Source organism: Cetorhinus maximus, unplaced genomic scaffold (genome assembly GCF_964194155.1).
Source record: "Cetorhinus maximus unplaced genomic scaffold, sCetMax3.hap1.1 HAP1_SCAFFOLD_2307, whole genome shotgun sequence".
NCBI lineage: Eukaryota > Metazoa > Chordata > Chondrichthyes > Lamniformes > Cetorhinidae > Cetorhinus > Cetorhinus maximus.
This window is the reverse complement of record NW_027598246.1, coordinates 19,657-42,678: the sequence shown is the minus strand read 5'-3', so window position 1 is coordinate 42,678 and position 23,022 is coordinate 19,657. Positions and strand designations below refer to the sequence as shown.

Below are 23,022 nucleotides of genomic sequence, written 5' to 3'. Positions count from 1 at the left end.
ATGAGCTCACGGACACTTCTTCGGACCAAAGATTCTGCTTTGGATCGCGTCTTACAGTGTCTTCACAATCACTAGTCGGGCTGAGAGGCTAGTCCACAGGCTCTGACATGAACAACAGGATCCTGTTGGTCATCAGCACCCTCTGTCTCTTCACCACACCCACAGGTACCAGTTTACAGAATGTTCAATGTGTTCCTGACCTTCAGTGTAGATCCAGAAATAATCCAAGAGAGAGAGAGTCTGCCTGAGACAGTGATTGCCCAGACTCTGTCTGTACCTGTGTGCAGGCAGTGATCGATTGCCGTCACTACCTGTGTCCAGACAGTGATCACCTGGTCGCCGCCTGTACCCGTGTCCAGGCAGCAATCAGATGCCGCCTGTACCTGTGTCGAGGCAGCGATCGATTGCCGTCTGTACCTGTGTCCAGACAGTGATCACCTGGTTGCCTCTGTACCTGTGTCCAGACAGCAATCAGATGCCGCCTGTACCTGTGTCGAGGCAGCGATCGATTGCCGTCTGTACCTGTGTCCAGACAGTGATCGCCTGGTTGCCGTCTGTACCTGTGTCCAGACAGTGATCACCTGGTTGCCGTCTGTACCTGTGTCCAGACAGCAATCAGATGCCGCCTGTACCTGTGTCCAGGCAGCAATTGATTGCCGTCTGTACCTGTGTCCAGACAGTGATCACCTGGTTGCCGTCTGTACCATGTCCAGACAGTGATCAGTTGCTGTCTGTACCTGTGTCCAGACAGTGATCACCCGGTCGCTGTCTGTATCTGTGTCCAGACAGCGCATGGTCAGTGTATGGTCAGGCTTGAGAGGTTAACCACAAACTGCGCCCTGGCAATGGGTTTATTCTCCCTGCATTGAGCCAGTCTGTTAGGGAGCTCCCCGGGTGTCAGTGGGAAAGCACAGGGAACCTGCTTTAATAAACTGTCCTGTGTCAGAGGCAGGGAAGGTGAGCTGTTTCAGTGGAGTGGATAGAATGACAGGAATCTGCACTGATCTGATTGGGCACGACATTGAAGAAGAGGATTGCTGTCTGAATACAAACTACTGCTATCAGAGGGAATCAAGTGGGACCTCACATTACTGTCGGTGAGTCACACACACTACTCTCCACCCATTATCCCTTCTTTCAACCATCTCCTGCACCCATCTTTCCTCCATTATTCTATTGATCAAAATTCCTGTGCTGTACCTGTCCTGGGAGTTTTTGATGGGGATGGTGTAGAGGGAGCTTTACTCTGTATCTAACCCCGTGCTGTAGCTGTCCTGGGAGTGTTTGATGGGGACGGTGTAGAGGGAGCTTTACTCTATATCTAACCCTGTGCTGTACCTGCCCTGGGAGTGTTTGATGGGGACGGTGTAGAGGGAGCTTTACTCTGTATCTAACCCCGTGCTGTACCTGTCCTGGGAGTGTGATGGGGACGGTGCAGAGGGAGCTTTACCCTGTATCTAACCCCGTGCTGTACCTGTCCTGGGAGTGTTTGATGGGGACGGTGTAGAGGGAGCTTTACTCTGTATCTAACCCTGTGCTGTACCTGTCCTGGGAGTGTTTGATGGGGACGGTGTAGAGGGAGCTTTACTCTGTATCTAACCCCGTGCTGTACCTGTCCTGGGAGTGTTTGATGGGGACAGTGTACAGGGAGCTTTACTCTGTATCTAACCCCGTGCTGTACCTGTCCTGAGAGTGTTTGATGGGGACGGTGTAGAGGGAGCTTTACTCTGTATCTAACCCCGTGCTGTACCTGTCCTGGGAGTGTTTGATGGGGAGAGTGTAGAGGGAGCTTTACTCTGTATCTAATCTCATATTGTATCTGCCCTGGGAGTGTTTGATGAGCTCAGTGTAGTGGGAGATTTAATCTGTATGTAACCCTGTGCAGTACTGCTCTGGGAGCCTCTTATGGGGATATGAAAGAGGGAACTTTACTCTGTATCTAATTGGTTGTTGTATCTGTCCTGGGAGTGTTTGATGGGGACAGTGTAGAGAACATAAGAACGAGGAGCAGGATTAGGTAATTCAGCCCCTCAAGTCTGCCCCGCCATTTAATACCATCATGGCTGATCTCATTTCGGCCTCAACTCCAATTTCCCGCCCTCTCCCCATAACCTTTCAACCTGTTACTAATTAAAAATCTGTCTATCTCCTCCTTAAATTTACTCAGTGTCCCAGCATCCACTGCACTCTGAGATAGTGAATTCCACAGATTCACCAACCCTTTGAGAAAACTAATTCCTCCTCATCTCTGATTTAAATCTACCGCCCCTTAGCCTAAAACTATGGCCTCTCGTTCTAGAATGCCCCACAAGGGGAAACATCCGCTCCACGTCTACTTTGTCCATCCCACTTTTGCATCTTATATACCTCAATTAGATCCCCTCTCATCCTTCTAAACTCTAGCGAGTATAGCCCTAAATTGCTCAATCTCTCCTCATAAGACAAGCCCCACATCTCTGGAATCAATCTAGTGAACCTCTTCTGAACCGCCTCCAATGCAACTACATCCTTCCTCAAGTAAGGGGACCAAAACTGTGCACAGTACTCCAGGTGCGGTCTCACCAATGCCTTGTACAGTTGCAATAACACATCCCCATTTTTATACTCTATTCCTTTAGGAATAAATGCAAACTTCCATTTGCCTTTCTGTACCTGCATACTAGCTTTCAGCAATTCATGCACGAGGACACCCAGATCCCTCTGCACTGAAGCATCCTGAAGTTTCTCTCCATTTAAATAATAAGTCGCCTTTTTATTCTTCCGACCAAAATGGATAACCTCACACTTACCCACGTTAAACTCCATCTGCTAAATTTTGGCCCATTCACCTAACCTGTCCATATCTATTTGTAAATTTCTTAGTTCTTCGTTGTAACTTACTTTCCCACCTATTTTGGTGTCATTTGCAAATTTATCTATAGTACCTTCTATCCCTGAATCCAAGTCATTAATATAGATTGTAAATAGTTGGGGCCCAAGGACCGAACCCTGTGGCACCCCACTAGTTACAGCTTGCCATCCAGAAAAAGACCCATTTATCCCGACTCTCTGCTTTCTGTTGGTTAGCCAATCCTCTATCCAAGCTAATATATTACCCCTAACTCCGTGTGATCTTATCTTGTGTATTAATCTTTTGTGCAGCACCTTATCAAAGACCTTCTGGAAGTCCAGATATACGACATCTACAGGATCCCCATGATCCACTTTGCTTGTCACATCTTCAAAGAACTCTACCAAATTAGTCAAACATGATTTGCTCTTCATAAAACCATGCTGACTCTGATGGATTGCATTTTCACTTTCCAAATGTCCCATTACTACTTCCTTAATAATGGATTCCAACAATTTCCCAATGACAGACGTTAAACTAACTGGTCTATAGTTTCCTGCTTTCTGCCTCCCCCCCTTTTTGTATAAGGGTGATATATATTAGCATTTTTCCAATCCACTGGAACCATTCCAGAATCCAGGGAATTTTGGAATTTTATAGCCAATGCATCCACTATCTCCGCTGCCACTTCCTTTAAGACCCTGGGATGTAGGCCATCAGGGAGCTTTACTCTGTATATAACCCTGTGCTGTACCTGTCCTGGGAGTGTTTGATGGGGACGGTGTAGAGGGAGCTTTACTCTGTATCTAACCCCGTGCTGTACCTGTCCTGGAAGTGTTTGATGGGGACAGTGTACAGGGAGCTTTACTCTGTATCTAACCCCGTGCTGTACCTGTCCTGGGAGTGTTTGATGGGGACAGTATAGAGGGAGCTTTACTCTGTATCTAACCCTGTGCTGTACCTGTCCTGGGAGTGTTTGATGGGGACAGTGTAGAGGGAGATTTACTCTGTATCTAACCCCGTGCTGTACCAGTCCTGGGAGTGTTTGATGGGGATGGTGTAGAGGGAGATTTACTCTGTATCTAACCCCGTGCTGTACCTGTCCTGGGAGTGTTTGATGGGGACAGTGTAGAGGGAGCTTTACTCTGTATCTAACCCCATGCTGTACCTGTCCTGGGAGTGTTTGATGGGGACAGTGTAGAGGGAGCTTTACTCTGTATCTAACCCCGTGCTGTACCTGTCCTGGGAGTGTTTGATGGGGACAGTGTACAGGGAGCTTTACTCTGTATCTAACCCCGTGCTGTGCCTGTCCTGGGAGTGTTTGATGGGGACGGTGTAGAGGGAGCTTTACTCTGTATCTAACCCCGTGCTGTACCTGTCCTGGGAGTGTTTGATGGGGACATAGTAGAGGGAGCTTTACTCTGTATCTAACCCCGTGTTGTACCTGTCGGAGTGTTTGATGGGGACAGTGGGAATAGTTTTAATTGCTGCAGTTTCCCAGCAGGTTCTGTGTGGTTGTGAATTTCTCTCCTGCATTGTTTCCAGAGGAATGTTTGGGATTGTCTGAGTCTGAATGGAAGTGTGATTATTCCTTTGCCGTCGGTATTAATGAGGACAGTGCTGTTCTGCTGTAGACGAAATTCGCAGTGGACAGAGTGGACAGAGTGGTCGGCGTGCACAGTGAGCTGCAGTGAGGGGGTGCAGCAGCGCCGGAGATTTTGTATTGGGAGAGGGAGATGTCACGGCCGTGAAACACTGCAGACACGATTTTGCGTGGACCAGGCATGTTGTGCGGGTGAGTAATGGGGCTGAGATTAACTGAGGATGGTGGGTGAGGGTTTACAGCACCAAGGAAATGGGTTGGTGAGAGGCCAGCTGTAACGGAGTGACCCATTGATCGGGGCTGTGTTTCGGGGCTGGCAGTCGGGCCTGTATATCTGGGCTGGTGGTCAGGGCTGCGTTTCTTGGCAGTCAGGCCTGCGTTTCGGGGCTGCGTTTCGGGGCTGCGTTTCGGGGCTGCGTTCCAAAGTGGTCTTATCTCTGTTCTATGTTCTAGTTAATGGTGGATGGAGTTTGTGGTCTTCCTGGACCTCCTGTTCAGTCACTTGTGCCACTGGCCAGCAGGAGAGACGCCGCAGCTGCTCAGAGCCCCCCCCTTCCTGTGGGGGTCAGTGTCCTGGACCTGAATTCGAAGTTCAATTCTGTGATACCAATCAGATCTGCCCCAGTGAGTATGAGCTTTCATCTGTCTCTCCTCTTTCTCTGACTCTCTCCCTCTCTTACTCTGTCTATCTCTTTCTCTCTGTCACTTCCTGTCTCTGTCCCTCTCTCTCTCTCTCTCGGCCTCCACATTCTTTCTGTCCACTGTGTCTCTCACCTGGTTGGGATTCTCCTGTGTCTTGTAGAGACGTCGGGCTCTGCGTCCTGTACAGACGTCGGGCTCTGCGTCCTGTACAGACGTCGGGCTCTGCGTCCTGTACAGGCGTCGGGCTCTGCGTCCTGTACAGGCGTCGGGCTCTGCGTCCTGTACAGGCGTCGGGCTCTGCGTCCTGTACAGGCGTCGGGCTCTGCGTCCTGTACAGGCGTCGGGCTCTGCGCCCTGTACAGGCGTCGGGCTCTGCGCCCTGTACAGGCGTCGGGCTCTGCGCCCTGTACAGGCGCCGGGCTCTGCGCCCTGTACAGGCGCCGGGCTCTGCGCCCTGTACAGGCGCCGGGCTCTGCGCCCTGTACAGGCGCCGGGCTCTGCGCCCTGTACAGGCGCCGGGCTCTGCGCCCTGTACAGGCGCCGGGCTCTGCGCCCTGTACAGGCGCCGGGCTCTGCGCCCTGTACAGGCGCCGGGCTCGGCGCCCTGTACAGGCGCCGGGCTCGGCGCCCTGTACAGGCGCCGGGCTCGGCGCCCTTTACAGGCGCCGGGCTCTGTGCCTGTATTTTGTACAGTATGTCTGTACAGATGCTGGGGAGAGTCTCCCTGTTTATCCTGCTGTTGTCTATTGAATTGCTCTGACCCACCCTTGTCTTTGACAGCACACGGGTCCTGGTCGTCCTGGGGAAATTGGGGTTCGTGTGGACAAAGTTGTCAAAGGGAAGAACCCAAATTTATTCCAGTTCGAAAGCGATCTCGAGTTTGCAGCAGCCCAGCACCCTCTCACTCTCCACCGGGGAAACCATGTCCTGGGTCCAATACAGAAACCGGCCCATGTGAATTCTTACCTTTCTGTCCTGGTGAGTAGCAGCAAATTTACTGATTAATTCTGGGAACAGACCACAGGCCCCACGGGGCAGGGACACCAGGGGAAGGGCCCACGGTGCAGGGGACACCAGGGGAAGGGCCCACGGTGCAGGGGACACCAGGGGAAGGGCCCACGGTGCAGGGGACACCAGGGGAAGGGCCCACGGTGCAGGGGACACCAGGGGAAGGGCCCACGGTGCAGGGGACACCAGGGTAAGGGCCCACGGTGCAGGGGACACCAGGGTAAGGGCCCACGGTGCAGGGGACACCAGGGGAAGGGCCCACGGTGCAGGGGACACCAGGGGAAGGGCCCACGGTGCAGGGGACACCAGGGGAAGGGCCCATGGTGCAGGGGACACCAGGGGAAGGGCCCACGGTGCAGGCTATGGGATTGTCTGTGTCAGTGAGACTGTGAGGATTCAGGACTGGGTTGCTATCTCTCATTTACCTTCACCTCTCTCTCTCTGTCTCTGTCTCTGTCTCTCCAGTTCCAGGGAACTGGGGACCCTGGTCTGAATTGTCAGCATGTTCCACATCGTGTGGTATTGGGAAAGCTCAGCTAAGGAGGGAATGTGACCATCCAGCCCCGAAGCACGGTGGTGCCAAGTGTCCTGGGAGTGGAATCAAGGACACTTTCTGCAACACAAAGATTCCTTGTCCAGGTGAGAAAGAGGATCTGGGGTAACAAGTTGGGTGGAGGGAGAGTGACACGTGACTGTCGGAGTGAGACAGACTGTCTGAAATAGTCAGTGAGACAAATCTCACTATAAACCCAGAGAGGGAGAGGAGTCCTTGATCCGGGTAATTCAGGGGGGAGGCCAGTGTCCCACCCAGTTTCCCATTAGAATGAGGATCCATTCAGCCCCTCTGGATTTGACCACAGACCCCAGAGGGTGAACGGACAGTGAGAGGCTCCTCCTGTGTGACAAGGGGCAGTTCATACACTGGAACTCCATCCTTACACAGATTGGCTGTATATCAGCCCGTGTTGGGGAACAGGATGGGCAGGGAGTCTGCAATGCCGGTGGGGGGGGGGGGGGTGTCTGCAATGTGGGGGTGTCTGCAGTCGGTGGGTGTCTGCAGTCGGTGGGTGTCTGCAGTCGGTGAGTGTCTGCAGTCGGTGGGTGTCTGCAATGGAGGGGTGTCTGCAATGGAGGGGTGTCTGCAATGGAGGGGTGTCTGCAATGGAGGGGTGTCTGCAATGGAGGGGTGTCTGCAATGGAGGGGTGTCTGCAATGGGGGTGGTGTCTGCACTGGGATGACTGCAGTGCTAGGGGATGGTTGGTAGGTTGCAGTCATGGGGATGTGATGCTTAAGTGTAGTTGACTTTGAGGGGTGACAGTGCAGGTCAGGTGGGATTTGCAGAGCTTGGGGGAGGGGTGGTTGCATTGCTCAGGGGTGTGGCATTGCTGGGCGGTTGTAGCACTGGGGGCTTGCAATACTGAGGTTGCTGCAGTGCTCAGAGGAGTGTTGCATTGCTGGTTGCTGCAGGGTTGAGTGCTGCTGCAGTGCTGGGGTGGGGTGTTGCATTGCTGGATGCTGCATGGTTGAGCGTTGCTGCAGTTCTGGGTCAGTGTGTTGCATTGCTGGATGCTGCATGGTTGAGCATTGCTACAATGCTGGGGCGGGGTTGGTGATGCGTTGCTGGATGCTGCATGGTGAGAATTGCTGCAGTGTTGGGTCAGTGTGTTGCATTGCTTGGATGGGGTGTTGCATTGCTGAATGCTGTATCGTTGAGCATTGCTGCAGTGCATGGGCTGGGAGTTGCATTGGGCACTGCATGGTTGAGCGTTGCTGCAGTGTTGGGATGGAGTGTTGCATTACTGGGTGTTGCATGGTTGAGTGTTGCTGCAGTGCTGGGTTTGTGTGTTGCATGGCTGGATTTTGCATGGTTGAGCATTGCTGCAGTGCTGGGGTGTTGCATTGCTGGATGCTGCATGGATGAGCATTGTTGCAGTGCTGGGGCGGTGTGTGGCTTGCTGGATGTTGCATGACTGGGCATTGCTGCAATGCTGGGGCGGGGTGTTGCATTGGATGCTGCATGGTTGAGTGTTGCTGCAGTGCTGGGGCGGGGTGTTGCATTGGATGCTGAATGGCTGAGCGTTGTTGCAGTGCTGGGGCGGGGTGTTGCATTGGATGCTGAATGGTTGAGTGTTGTTGCAGTGCTGGGGCGGGGTGTTGCATTGTTGGATGCTGCATGGCTGAGCGTTGCTGCAGTGCTGGGGTGTGGTGTTGCATTGCTGGATGCTGCATGGTTGAGTGTTGTTGCAGTGCTGGGGCGGGGTGTTGCATTGTTGGATGCTGCATGGCTGAGCGTTGCTGCAGTGCTGGGGTGTGGTGTTGCATTGCTGGATGCTGCATGGTTGAGTGTTGCTGCAGTGCTGGGGTGTGGTGTTGCATTGTTGGATGCTGCATGGCTGAGCGTTGCTGCAGTGCTGGGGTGTGGTGTTGCATTGCTGGATGCTGCATGGTTGAGTGTTGCTGCTGTGCTGGGGCGGGCTGTTGCATTGTTGGATGCTGCATGGTTGAGCATTGCTGCAGTGCTGGGGCGGGGTGTTGCATTGCTGGATGCTGCATGGTTGAGCATTGCTGCAGTGCTGGGGCGGGGTGTTGCATTGCTGGATGCTGCGTGGTTGAGTGTTGCTGCAATGCTGGGGTGTGGTGTTATATTGTTGGATGCTGCATGGTTGAGTGTTGCTGCAATGCTGGGGCGGGGTGTTGCATTGTTGGGTGCTGCATGGTTGAGTGTTGCTGCTGTGCTGGGGTGGGGTGTTGCATTGCTGAATGCTGCATGGTTGAGCGTTGCTGCAGTGCTGGGGTGGGGTGTTGCATTGCTGGGTGCTGCATGGTTGAGCGTTGCTGCAGTGCTGGGATGGGGTGTTGCATTGCTGGATGCTGCATGGTTGAGCATTGCTGCAGTGCTGGGGTGGGGTGTTGCATTGCTGGATGCTGCATGGTTGAGTGTTGCTGCAGTGCTGGGGTGGGGTGTTGCATTGCTGGATGCTGCATGGTTGAGCGTTGCTGCAGTGCTGGGGTGTGGTGTTGCATTGCTGGATGCTGCATAGTTGAGCGTTGCGGCAGTGCTGGGGTGGGGTGTTGCGTTGCTGGATGCTGCATGGTTGAGCGTTGCGGCAGTGCTGGGGTGTGGTGTTGCATTGCTGGATGCTGCATGGTTGTGTGTTGCTGCAGTGCTGGGGTGGGCTGTTGCATTGTTGGATATTTCCTCCATTCACTGGGATTTGCTGATCTCTCTTGATTTCTGTTTTTGTCCAGTTGATGGCATATGGACAGTTTGGTCCATGTGGAGTGAATGTGTACGGATAAACTGGACTATCTCGTGTCGGAAATACGTTGGACAACAGAACAGGGTCCGACGGTGTGTTGGTCGCGAACACGATGGGGAACCTTGCAGCGGGAAGACTGTCGAAATTCGCTCCTGTTATAACAATGACAACTGTGTGTGTAAGTACAAGTGTTAGACTGAGAAGATTCATCAGTGAAAGGAGTGGGAACTGGACTGTCTGTGTAACAGACTGACAGGAGTGTGTACTGGACTGTCTCTGTAACAGACTGACAGGAGTGGGTACTGGACTGTGTAACAGACTGACAGGAGTGGGTACTGGACTGTCTCTGTAACAGACTGACAGGAGTGGGTACTGGACTGTCTCTGTAACAGACTGACAGGAGTGGGTACTAGACTGTCTCTGTAACAGACTGACAGGAGTGGGTACTGGACTGTCTGTGTAACAGACTGACAGGAGTGTGTACTGAACTGTCTGTAACAGACTGACAGGAGTGTGTACTGGACTGTCTGTGTAACAGACTGACAGGAGTGGGTACTGGACTGTCTGTGTAACAGACTGACAGGAGTGTGTACTGTACTGTCTCTGTAACAGGCTGACAGGAGTGTGTACTGGACTGTCTGTGTAACAGACTGACAGGAGTGGGTACTGGACTGTCTGTGTAACAGACTGACAGGAGTGGGTACTGGACTGTGTAACAGACTGACAGGAGTGGGTACTGGACTGTCTCTGTAACAGACTGACAGGAGTAGGTACTGGACTGTCTGTGTAACAGACTGACAGGAGTGGGTACTGTACTGTCTGTGTAACAGACTGACAGGAGTGGGTACTGGACTGTCTGTGTAACAGACTGACAGGAGTGTGTACTGGACTGTCTGTGTAACAGACTGACAGGAGTGTGTACTGGACTGTCTGTGTAACAGACTGACAGGAGTGGATACTGGACTGTGTGTAACAGACTGACAGGAGTGGGTACTGGACTGTCTCTGTAACAGACTGACAGGAGTGGGTACTGGACTGTCTGTGTAACAGATTGACAGGAGTGGGTACTGGACTGTCTGTGTAACAGACCGACAGGAGTGGATACTGGACTGTCTGTGTAACAGACTGACAGGAGTGGGTACTGGACTGTCTGTGTAACACTGACAGGAGTGTGTACTGGACTGTCTGTTTGACAGACTGACAGGAGTGTCTACTGGACTGTCTGTGTAACAGACTGACAGGAGTGGGTACTGGACTGTCTGTGTAACAGACCGACAGGAGTGGATACTGGACTGTCTGTGTAACAGACTGACAGGAGTGGGTACTGGACTGTCTGTGTAACACTGACAGGAGTGTGTACTGGACTGTCTGTTTGACAGACTGACAGGAGTGTGTACTGGACTGTCTGTGTAACAGACTGACGGGAGTGGGTACTGGACTGTCTGTGTAACAGACTGATGGGAGTGGGTACTGGACTGTCTGTGTAACAGACTGACAGGAGTGGGTACTGGACTGTCTGTGTAACAGACTGACAGGAGTGGGTACTGGACTGTCTGTGTAACAGACTGACAGGAGTGTGTACTGGACTGTCTCTGTGACAGACTGACAGGAGTGTGTACTGGACTGTCTGTGTAACAGACTGACAGGAGTGGGTACTGGACTGTCTGTGTAACAGACTGACAGGAGTGGGTACTGGACTGTCTGTGTAACAGACTGACAGGAGTGGATACTGGACTGTCTGTGTAACAGACTGACAGGAGTGGGTACTGGACTGTCTGTGTAACAGACTGACAGGAGTGGGTACTGGACTGTCTGTGTAACAGACTGACAGGAGTGGATACTGGACTGTCTGTGTAACAGACTGACAGGAGTGTGTACTGGACTGTCTCTGTAACAGACTGACAGGAGTGGGTACTGGACTGTCTCTGTGACAGACTGACAGGAGTGGGTACTGGACTGTCTGTGTAACAGACTGACAGGAGTGGGTACTGGACTGTCTGTGTAACAGACTGACAGGAGTGGGTACTGGACTGTCTCTGTAACAGACTGACAGGAGTGGGTACTGGACTGTCTGTGTAACAGACTGACGGGAGTGGGTACTGGACTGTCTGTGTAACAGACTGACAGGAGTGTGTAGTGGACTGTCTCTGTAACAGACTGACAGGAGTGGGTACTGGACTGTCTGTGTAACAGACTGACAGGAGTGTGTACTGGACTGTCTGTGTAACAGACTGACAGGAGTGTGTACTGGACTGTCTGTGTAACAGACTGACAGGAGTGTGTACTGGACTGTGTGTAACAGACTGACAGGAGTGGGTACTGGACTGTCTGTGTAATAGACTGACAAGAGTGTGTACTGGACTGTCTCTCTAACAGACTGACAGGAGTGGGTACTGGACTGTCTGTGTAACAGACTGACAAGAGTGTGTACTGGACTGTCTCTGTAACAGACTGACAGGAGTGTGTACTGGACTGTCTGTGTAACAGACTGACGGGAGTGGGTACTGGACTGTCTGTGTAACAGACTGACGGGAGTGGGTACTGGACTGTCTGTGTAACAGACTGACAGGAGTGGGTACTGTACTGTCTGTGTAACAGACTGACAGGAGTGGGTACTGTACTGTCTGTGTAACACACTGACAGGAGTGTGTACTGGACTGTCTGTGTAACAGACTGACAGGAGTGTGTACTGGACTGTCTCTGTAACAGACTAACAGGAGTGGGTACTGGACTGTCTGTGTAACAGACTGACAGGAGTGTGTACTGGACTGTCTGTGTAACAGACTGACAGGAGTGGGTACTGGACTGTCTGTGCAACAGACTGACAGGAGTGGGTACTGGACTGTCTCTGTGACAGACTGACAGGAGTGTGTACTGGACTGTCTGTGTAACAGACTGACAGGAGTGGGTACTGGACTGTGTGTGTAACAGACTGACAGGAGTGGGTACTGGACTGTCTCTGTGACAGACTGACAGGAGTGTGTACTGGACTGTCTGTGTAACAGACTGACAGGAGTGGGTACTGGACTGTGTGTGTAACAGACTGACAGGAGTGGGTACTGGACTGTCTGTGTAACAGACTGACAGGAGTGGGTACTGGACTGTCTGTGTAACAGACTGACAGGAGTGTGTACTGGACTGTCTGTGTAACAGACTGACAGGAGTGGGTACTGGACTGTCTGTGTAACAGACTGACAGGAGTGGGTACTGGACTGTCTGTGTAACAGACTGACAGGAGTGGATACTGCACTGTCTGTGTAACAGACTGACAGGAGTGGGTACTGGACTGTCTGTGTAACAGACTGACAGGAGTGGGTACTGGACTGTCTCTGTAACAGACTGACAGGAGTGGGTACTGGACTGTCTGTGTAACAGACTGACAGGACTGTGTACTGGACTGTCTCTGTAACAGACTGACAGGAGTGTGTACTGGACTGTCTCTGTAACAGACTGACAGGAGTGTGTACTGGACTGTCTGTGTAACAGACTGACAGGAGTGGGTACTGTACTGTCTGTGTAACAGACTGACAGGAGTGGGTACTGGACTGTCTGTGTAACAGACTGACAGGAGTGGGTACTGGACTGTCTGTGTAACAGACCGACAGGAGTGGGTACTGGACTGTCTGTGTAACAGACTGACAGGAGTGGGTACTGGACTGTCTCTGTAACAGACTGACAAGAGTGGGTACTGGACTGTCTCTGTAACAGACTGACAAGAGTGGGTACTGGACTGTCTCTGTAACAGACTGACAAGAGTGGGTACTGGACTGTCTCTGTAACAGACTGACAGGAGTGGGTACTGTACTGTCTGTGTAACAGACTGACAGGAGTGGGTACTGGACTGTCTGTGTAACACACTGACAGGAGTGGGTACTGGACTGTCTCTGTAACAGACTGACAAGAGTGGGTACTGGACTGTCTGTGTAACAGGCTGACAGGAGTGGGTACTGGACTGTCTGTGTAACAGACTGACAGGAGTGGGTACTGGACTGTCTGTAACAGACTGACAGGAGTGGGTACTGGACTGTCTCTGTAACAGACTGACAGGAGTGGGTACTGGACTGTCTGTGTAACAGACTGACAGGAGTGGGTACTGGACTGTCTGTGTAACAGACTGACAGGAGTCGGTACCGGACTGTCTGTGTAACAGACTGACAGGAGTGGGTACTGGACTGTCTGTGTAACAGACTGACAGGAGTGGGTACTGGACTGTCTCTATAACAGACTGACAGGAGTGGGTACTGGACTGTCTGTGTAACAGACTGACAGGAGTGGGTACTGGACTGTCTGTGTAACAGACTGACAGGAGTGGGTACTGGACTGTCTGTGTAACAGACTGACAGGAGTGGGTACTGGACTGTCTCTGTAACAGACTGACAGGAGTGGGTACTGGACTGTCTGTGTAACAGACTGACAGGAGTGTGTACTGGACTGTCTGTGTAACTGACTGACAGGAGTGGATACTGGACTGTCTGTGTTACAGACTGACAGGAGTGGGTACTGGACTGTCTGTGTAACAGACTGACAGGAGTGGGTACTGTACTGTCTCTGTAACAGACTGACAGGAGTGGGTACTGGACTGTCTGTGTAATAGACTGACAGGAGTGTGTACTGGACTGTCTGTATTACAGACTGACAGGAGTGTGTACTGGACTGTCTGTGTAACAGACTGACAGGACTGTGTACTGGACTGTCTGTGTAACAGACTGACAGGAGTGGGTACTGGACTGTGTGTAACAGACTGACAGGAGTGGGTACTGGACTGTGTGTAACAGACTGACAGGAGTGGGTACTGGACTGTCTCTGTAACAGACTGACAGGAGTGGGTACTGTACTGTGTGTAACAGACTGACAGGAGTGTGTACTGGACTGTCTGTGTAACCGACTGACAGGAGTGGATACTGGACTGTCTGTGTAACAGACTGACAGGAGTGGGTACTGTACTGTCTGTGTAACAGACTGACAGGAGTGGGTCCTGGACTGTGTGTAACAGACTGACAGGAGTGGGCACTGGACTGTCTGTGTAACAGACTGACAGGAGTGGGTACTGGACTGTCTGTGTAACAGACTGACAGGCGTGGGTACTGGACTGTCTGTGTAACAGACTGACAGGAGTGGGTACTGGACTGTCTGTGTAACAGACTGACAGGAGTGGGTACTGGACTGTCTGTGTAACAGACTGACAGGAGTGTGTACTGGACTGTCTGTGTAACAGACTGACAGGAGTGGGTACTGTACTGTCTGTGTAACAGACTGACAGGAGTGTGTACTGGACTGTCTGTGTAACAGACTGACAGGAGTGGATACTGGACTGTGTGTAACAGACTGACAGGAGTGGGTACTGTACTGTCTGTGTAACAGACTGACAGGAGTGTGTACTGGACCCTGTGTAACAGACTGACAGGAGTAGGTACTGGACTGTCTGTGTAACAGACTGACAGGAGTGGGTACTGGACTGTCTGTGTGACAGACTGACAGGAGTGGGTACTTTACTGTCTGTGTAACAGACTGACAGGAATGGATACTGGACTGTCTGTGTGTAACAGACTGACAGGAGTGGGAACTGGACTGTCTGTGTAACAGACTGACAGGAGTGGGTACTGGACTGTCTGTTTAACAGACTGACAGGAGTGGATACTGCACTGTCTGTGTAACAGACTGACAGGAGTGTGTACTGTACTGTCTGTGTAACAGACTGACAGGAGTGTGTACTGTACTGTCTGTGTAACAGACTGACAGGAGTGGGTACTGTACTGTCTGTGTAACAGACTGACAGGAGTGGGTACTGGACTGTCTGTGGGACAGACTGACAGGAGTGGGTACTGGACTGTCTGTTTAACAGACTGACAGGAGTGGATACTGGACTGTCTGTGTAACAGACTGGCAGGAGTGGGTACTGGACTGTCTCTGTAACAGACTGACAGGAGTGTGTACTGGACTGTCTGTGTAACAGACTGACAGCAGTGGGTACTGGACTGTCTGTGTAACAGACTGACAGGAGTGGGTACTGGACTGTCTGTGCAACAGACTGACAGGAGTGGATACTGGACTGTGTGTAACAGACTGACAGGAGTGTGTACTGGACTGTCTGTTTAACAGACTGACAGGAGTGGGCACTGGACTCTCTGTGTAACAGACTTACTGGAGTGGATACTGGACTGTCTGTGTAACAGACTGACAGGAGTGTGTACTGGACTGTCTCTGTAACAGACTGACAGGAGTGGGTACTGGACTGTCTGTGTAACAGACTCTCAGGAGTGGGTACTGGACTGTCTTTGTAACAGACTGACAGGAGTGGGTACTGGACTGTCTGTGTAACAGACTGACAGGAGTGTGTACTGGACTGTCTGTAACAGACTGACAGGAGTGGGTACTGGACTGTCTGTGTAACAGACTGACAGGAGTGGGTACTGGACTGTCTGTGTAACAGACTGACAGGAGTGGGTACTGGACTGTCTGTGTAACAGACTGATAGGAGTGGGTACTGTACTGTCTGTGTAACAGACTGACAGGAGTGTGTACTGGACTGTCTGTGTAACAGACTGACAGGAGTGGGTACTGGACTGTCTGTGTAACAGACTGACAGGAGTGGGTACTGGACTGTCTTTGTTACAGACTGACAGGAGTGGGTACTGTACTGTCTCTGTAACAGACTGACAGGAGTGGGTACTGTACTGTCTGTGTAACAGACTGACAGGAGTGGGTACTGGACTGTCTGTGTAACAGACTGACAGGAGTGGGTACTGGACTGTCTGTTTGACAGACTGACAGGAGTGGGTACTGGACTGTCTGTGTAACAGACTGACAGGAATGGATACTGGACTGTCTGTGTGTAACAGACTGACAGGCGTGGGTACTGGACTGTCTGTGTAACAGACTGGCAGGAGTGTGTACTGGACTGTCTGTTTAACAGACTGACAGGAGTGGATACTGGACTGTCTGTGTAACAGACTGATAGGAGTGGGTACTGTACTGTCTGTGTAACAGACTGACTGGAGTGGGTACTGGACTGTCTGTGCAACAGACTGACAGGAGTGGATACTTGACTGTGTGTAACAGACTGACAGGAGTGGATACTGGACTGTCTCTGTAACAGACTGACAGGAGTGGGCACTGGACTGTCTGTGTAACAGACTGACAGGAGTGGATACTGGACTGTCTGTGTAACAGACTGACAGGAGTGGGTACTGGACTGTCTCTGTAACAGACTGACAGGAGTGGATATTGGACTGTCTGTGTAACAGACTGACAGGAGTGTGTACTGGACTGTCTCTGTAACAGACTGACAGGAGTGGGTACTGGACTGTCTGTGTAACAGACTGACAGGAGTGTGTACTGGACTGTCTGTGTAACAGACTGACAGGAGTGGGTACTGGACTGTCTGTGTAACAGACTGACAGAAGTGGGTACTGGACTGTCTGTGTAACAGACTGACTGGAGCGGGTACTGGACTGTCTGTGTAACAGACTGACAGGAGTGGGTACTGGACTGTCTGTGTAACAGACTGACAGGAGTGGGTACTGGACTGTCTGCGTAACAGACTGACAGGAGTGTGTACTGGACTGTGTGTAACAGACTGACAGGAATGGATACTGAACTGTCTCTGTAACAGACTGACAGGAGTGGATACTGGACTGTGTGTTACAGACTGACAGGAGTGTGTACTGGACTGTCTGTGTAACAGACTGACAGTAGTGGGTACTGGACTGTCTGTGTAATAGACTGACAGGAGTGTGTACTGGACTGTGTGTAACAGACTGACAGGAGTGGATACTGGACCTTCTGTGCAACAGACTGACAGGAGTGGGTACTGGACTGTGTGTAACAGACTGACAGGAGTGGGTACTGGACTGTCTGTGTAACAGACTGACAGGAGTGGGTACTGGACTGTCTGTGTAACAGACTGACTGGAGTGGGTACTGGACTGTCTGCGTAACAGACTGACAGGAGTGGGTACTGGACTGTCTGTGTAACAGACTGACAAGTGTGTGTACTGGACTGTCTCTGTAACAGACTGACACGAGTGGGTACTGGACTGTCTCTGTAACAGACAGACGGGAGTGTGTACTGTACTGTGTGTAACAGACTGACAGGAGCGGGTGCTGGACTGTCTCTGTAACAGACGGACGGGAGTGTGTACTGGACTGTCTGTAACAGACTGACAGGAGTGGGTACTGGACTGTCTCTGTAACAGACGGACGGGAGTGGGTACTGGACTGTCTCTGTAACAGACCGACGGGAGTGTGTACTGGACTGTCTCTGTAACAGACGGATGGGAGTGTGTACTGTACTGTCTGTGTAACAGACGGACGGGAGTGGGTACTGGACTGTCTCTGTAACAGACGGACGCGTGTGTGTACTGGACTCTCTCTGTAACAGACGGATGGGTGCGTGTACTGGACTGTCTCTGTAACAGACGGACGGGAGCGTGTACTGTACTGTCTGTGTAACAGACGGACGGGAGTGTGTACTGTACTGTCTGTGTAACAGACGGACGGGAGTGTGTACTGTACTGTCCATATTTTTTACCACTCCTTTTTGGCTGTGCGCATCACCAGGTATCCACGATGGGCCAGACTGTAGGATGTGTTGCTGGTGTGCCAGGGCAGCGGAGGTGAGGAGCGATTGTGAATGGACAGGGAGATGATGATTAATCTTTCTGAAATAATTCTCTGCACCAACAGATGGCAAAGGGATTTGGTCAGAGTGGGATTCCTGGAGCCTGTGTTATCCTCCCTGTGGCGACCAGAGCACCCGAAGGCGGACTCGAACCTGTCAACCGATATATCCTGACTACCCGTGAGACTTGGACTCTATCCTCAATCTCAGTTTCACCACTTTCCAGGGGATTTAGCATGGTCCCACAGTGCAGGGACACCAGGGGAAGGGCCCACGGTGCAGGGGACACCAGGGTAAGGGCCCACGGTGCAGGGGCCAGGAGGGGAAGGGCCCACGGTGCAGGGGCCAGGAGGGGAAGGGCCCACGGTGCAGGGGACACCAGGGGAAGGGCCCACGGTGCAGGGGACACCAGGGGAAGGGCCCACGGTGCAGGGGACACCAGGGGAAGGGCCCAGGGTGCAGGGGACACCAGGGGAAGGTCCCAGGGTGCAGGGGACACCAGGGGAAGGTCCCAGGGTGCAGGGGACACCAGGGGAAGGTCCCAGGGTGCAGGGGACACCAGGGGAAGGTCCCAGGGTGCAGGGGACACCGGGGGAAGGTCCCAGGGTGCAGGGGACACCGGGGGAAGGTCCCAGGGTGCAGGGGACACCGGGGGAAGGTCCCAGGGTGCAGGGGACACCGGGGGAAGGTCCCAGGGTGCAGGGGACACCGGGGGAAGGTCCCAGGGTGCAGGGGACACCGGGGGAAGGTCCCAGGGTGCAGGGGACACCGGGGGAAGGTCCCAGGGTGCAGGGGACACCGGGGGAAGTTCCCAGGGTGCAGGGGACACCGGGGGAAGGTCCCAGGGTGCAGGGGACACCGGGGGAAGGTCCCAGGGTGCAGGGGACACCAGGGGAAGGGCCCAGGGTGCAGGGACACTCGGGGTATTTAGGGTTGGTATGTTGGGTAGAGGGCCCTGGTTCACGGGGTATTGAGGGAGACATTTTATTTGCTCTGGGTGGTGTGGGTTATGATCTGAGTCACTGATCTCCCTGACAATCATCTTCTTTCCAGAAAGGAGAGGGGGGTCCAGAAAAAGGTTGAGATTTTTTTCTGGGGGAATCCCATTTACGAATGTGACGAGCTACAGGGCGAGTCGGATGAACGTCTGCCCTGCCAGAATGTTCCGGACTGCGCTTGAGAGGTGAGTGACATCATCAGATCAGGGGAAGGGTCGGAGCACCCCAAATCCCCCATATCACCCCCATATCACCCCCATAGCCACTTCCATGTGCTCACACTGACTCTCACTGGGGTATGGGTCCCACACACACACACACACACTGACTCTCACTGGGGTACAGGTCCCACACACACTGACTCTCACTGGGGTACGGGTCCCACACACACTGACTCTCACTGGGGTACGGGTCCCACACACACTGACTCTCACTGGGGTACGGGTCCCACACACACTGACTCTCACTGGGGTACGGGTCCACACACACACTGACTCTCACTGGGGCACGGGTCCCACACACACTGACTCTCACTGGGGTACGGGTCCCACACACACTGACTCTCACTGGGGTACGGGTCCCACACACACACTGACTCTCACTGGGGTACGGGTCCCACACACACTGACTCTCACTGGGGTACGGGTCACACACACACACTGACTCTCACTGGGGTACGGGTCACACACACACACTGACTCTCACTGGGGTACGGGTCCCACACACACACTGACTCTCACTGGGGTACGGGTCACACACACACTGACTCTCACTGGGGCACGGGTCCCACACACACACTGACTCTCACTGGGGTACGGGTCCCACACACACACTGACACTCACTGGGGTACGGGTCCCACACACACACTGACTCTCACTGGGGTACGGGTCCCACACACACACTGACTCTCACTGGGGTACGGGTCCCACACACACACTGACTCTCACTGGGGTACGGGTCCCACACACACACTGACTCTCACTGGGGTACGGGTCCCACACACACACTGACTCTCACTGGGGTACGGGTCACACACACACTGACTCTCACTGGGGTACGGGTCACACACACACTGACTCTCACTGGGGTACGGTCCCACACACACACTGACTCTCACTGGGGTACGGGTCCCATACACACACTGACTGGGGTACGGGTCCCACACACACACTGACTCTCACTGGGGTACGGGTCCCACACACACACTGACTGGGGTACGGGTCCCACATACACACTGATTGGGGTGCGGTTTTGAATGGTGAGGTGAGTGTTTAGTTGGTTGAGGGAGGATGGGGCTGTGTTTGGAGGGTGATGGATTTGTTCAGAGGATGAGTTGAGCTGATTTGTCATTAATGATGTTTTTGTCCTTCACAGGAAGCTCCTGTTCATGAAGACTGGACATTGGAAATTGGCATCTACCTGTCAGAACTGATCTGTATAATTGCTGAGTGTTGGTCCTCACTCTCGGACTGATCTTGTGGTGATCCACCTCTGTCGGAGTCTCTCTGTCTCCCTCCCTCTCTCTCTCCATCTCCCTCCCTCTCTCTCCCTCGCACTCTCTCACTTCCTCTCCCTTTCTTCATCCCTCTCTCCCAACCTCTCAATCTCCCTCCCTCACTCTTGCTCTCTCACCCTCAGTCCATCTCTCTTTCTCCCTCTCCCTCTCCCTCCATCCCTCTCTCTCTCTCAATGTCTCTCTCTCTCTCTCTCTCTCCATCTGTCCCCCTCCCTCTCCCTTCTTCCCTCCCGCTCTCCCTCACTCTCTCTCTCCCTCCCCCTCCCTCCCTTTCTTTCTCTCCCTCCATCTCTCTCTCTCCACCTCTGTCTCCCACTCTCTCTGTCTCTATCTCTCCCTCTCTGTTTCCCTCTCCTCTTTCTCTGTCTCCCTTTCTCTCTTTGTTTCCCTCACTGTCTGTCTTTCTCCCTCTCTCTGTCTCCCTCGCTCTCTGTCTCCCTCTCTCTCTCCCTGTTTTCCTCCTCCTCTCTTTGTCTCCCTTTCTCTCTGTCTCTCCCCCTCTGTCTCCTTCTCTCTCCCTCTCTCACTCTGTCTCCACCCCCCCCTCTCTCTCTGTCTCTCTCTCTGTCTCTTGCTGCCTGTCTCTCTGTATCTCTGTCTGTCTGTCTCTTTCTCTGTCTCTCTAATTGCTGATTGTTGAGAATGTCACAGTAAAACTACCTTTGCATTACCTCAGTGTCTCTTTGTCAGGTCCCTGAAAATAAACCAAGATTTGACACAGTGACAGAGGCACCGACTGTCTCACTGAGCTGCCTGCTGCACTCTATTGTAACGCCCTGACTTCATATACCCCCCGCACCCTCATATGCCCCCCGCACCCTCATATGCCCCCCGCACCCTCATATGCCCCCCGCACCCTCATATGCCCCCCGCACCCTCATATGCCCCCCGCACCCTCATATGCCCCCCGCACCCTCATATGCCCCCCGCACCCTCATATGCCCCCCGCACCCTCATATGCCCCCCGCACCCTCATATGCCCCCCGCACCCTCATATGCCCCCCGCACCCTCATATGCCCCCCGCACCCTCATATGCCCCCCGCACCCTCATATGCCCCCCGCACCCTCATATGCCCCCCGCACCCTCATATGCCCCCCGCACCCTCATATGCCCCCCGCACCCTCATATGCCCCCCGCACCCTCATATGCCCCCCGCACCCTCATATGCCCCCCGCACCCTCATATGCCCCCCGCACCCTCATATGCCCCCCGCACCCTCATATGCCCCCCGCACCCTCATATGCCCCCCGCACCCTCATATGCCCCCCGCACCCTCTCATGCCCCCCGCACCCTCTCATGCCCCCCGCACCCTCTCATGCCCCCCGCACCCTCTCATGCCCCCTGTACCCACATATACCCTCCGTACTCACATAAAACCCCATACCGTCCTATACCCCCACACCCTCATATACGCCCAGTACCCTCATATCCCTGTACTTTCATATACCCTCGTAACCTTATATACCCCTGCATCATTATGCACTCCCGTGCCCCCATATACTCCACTTACCCACGTATATCGCCATATACCCCCTTACCCACATATATCCCTGTACCCTCATATGTCCCTATACCCACATAAACCCCCGTACCGTCATATACCCCCATACCCTCATATACCCCTGTACCATTATGAACCCCCATGCATTCATATACCCTGCTTACCCACCCCCTTACCCACAAATACCGCCACACCCTCATATAACCCTCATACTCACATATGCCACTCAGTACGCTCATATAACCCCCATACCTCGCATTGTGGGCCCTTCCCCTGGTGTGCCCTGCACCGTGGGCCCTTCCCCTGGTGTCCCCTGCACCGTGGGCCCTTCCCCTGGTGTCCCCTGCACCGTGGGCCCTTCCCCTGGTGTCCCCTGCACCGTGGGCCCTTCCCCTGGTGTCCCCTGCACCGTGGGCCCTTCCCCTGGTGTCCCCTGCACCGTGGGCCCTTCCCCTGGTGTCCCCTGCACCGTGGGCCCTTCCCCTGGTGTCCCCTGCGCCGTGGGCCCTTCCCCTGGTGTCCCCTGCACCGTGGGCCCTTCCCCTGGTGTCCCTTGCGCCGTGGGCCCTTCCCCTGGTGTCCCTTGCGCCATGGGCCCTTCTCCTGGTGTCCCCTGCGCCGTGGGCCCTTCCCCTGGTGTCCCCTGCGCCGTGGGCCCTTCCCCTGGTGTCCCCTGCGCCGTGGGCCCTTCCCCTGGTGTCCCCTGCGCCGTGGGCCCTTCCCCTGGTGTCCCCTGCGCCGTGGGCCCTTCCCCTGGTGTCCCCTGCGCCGTGGGCCCTTCCCCTGGTGTCCCCTGCACCGTGGGCCCTTCCCCTGGTGTCCCTTGCACCGTGGGCCCTCGGCTGAATTGCTGAGAAGATTTGGAACTGACTCTGTTCCGTTCTGTTTGTTTGGTAACATTTATTGAAGAGTTGTGGAAATGTGGGAGCTTTCTCTCGGTTGTATTTGATACAAGCTGTGATTGCAGACTGTGGAGGTGCCGTGTTCAATCAGGAGAAGGTGATGGATGGAAATGAATGCTCACTCTCTGTTTGCATTTG

At 53.5% G+C, this 23,022-nt stretch overlaps 1 protein-coding gene across 2 annotated transcripts; it reads left to right on the top strand.

The window, feature by feature from the left end:
• On the top strand, window positions 1–21,201 carry LOC144677208 (properdin-like). 2 transcript variants are annotated; one of them, XM_078537396.1, is made up of 10 exons: window positions 1–165; window positions 947–1,097; window positions 4,465–4,625; window positions 4,887–5,057; window positions 5,856–6,053; window positions 6,549–6,722; window positions 9,334–9,522; window positions 18,029–18,143; window positions 19,017–19,150; window positions 20,341–21,195. In XM_078537396.1, the coding sequence occupies exons 1-9, from the start codon at window positions 108–110 to the stop codon at window positions 19,141–19,143; spliced, it is 1,344 nt and encodes a 447-aa protein (XP_078393522.1). In that variant the 5' UTR covers window positions 1–107; the 3' UTR covers window positions 19,144–19,150; window positions 20,341–21,195. The 2 variants fall into 2 exon arrangements, with proteins under 2 accessions (XP_078393522.1, XP_078393521.1); XM_078537395.1 differs by having other exon boundaries at window positions 2–165; window positions 19,017–19,146; window positions 20,337–21,201.
• Window positions 21,202–23,022: the final 1,821 nt, after the last annotated feature.

Coding starts and splice junctions, on each gene's coding strand:
- LOC144677208 (XM_078537395.1), top strand. CDS start 108: ATGAACAACAGGATCCTGTTGGTCATCAGCACCCTCTGTCTCTTCACC. Junction 6,054..6,548: donor ATTCTTACCTTTCTGTCCTG/GTGAGTAGCAGC, acceptor CTGTCTCTCCAG/TTCCAGGGAACTGGGGACCC. Junction 6,723..9,333: donor CACAAAGATTCCTTGTCCAG/GTGAGAAAGAGG, acceptor GTTTTTGTCCAG/TTGATGGCATATGGACAGTT.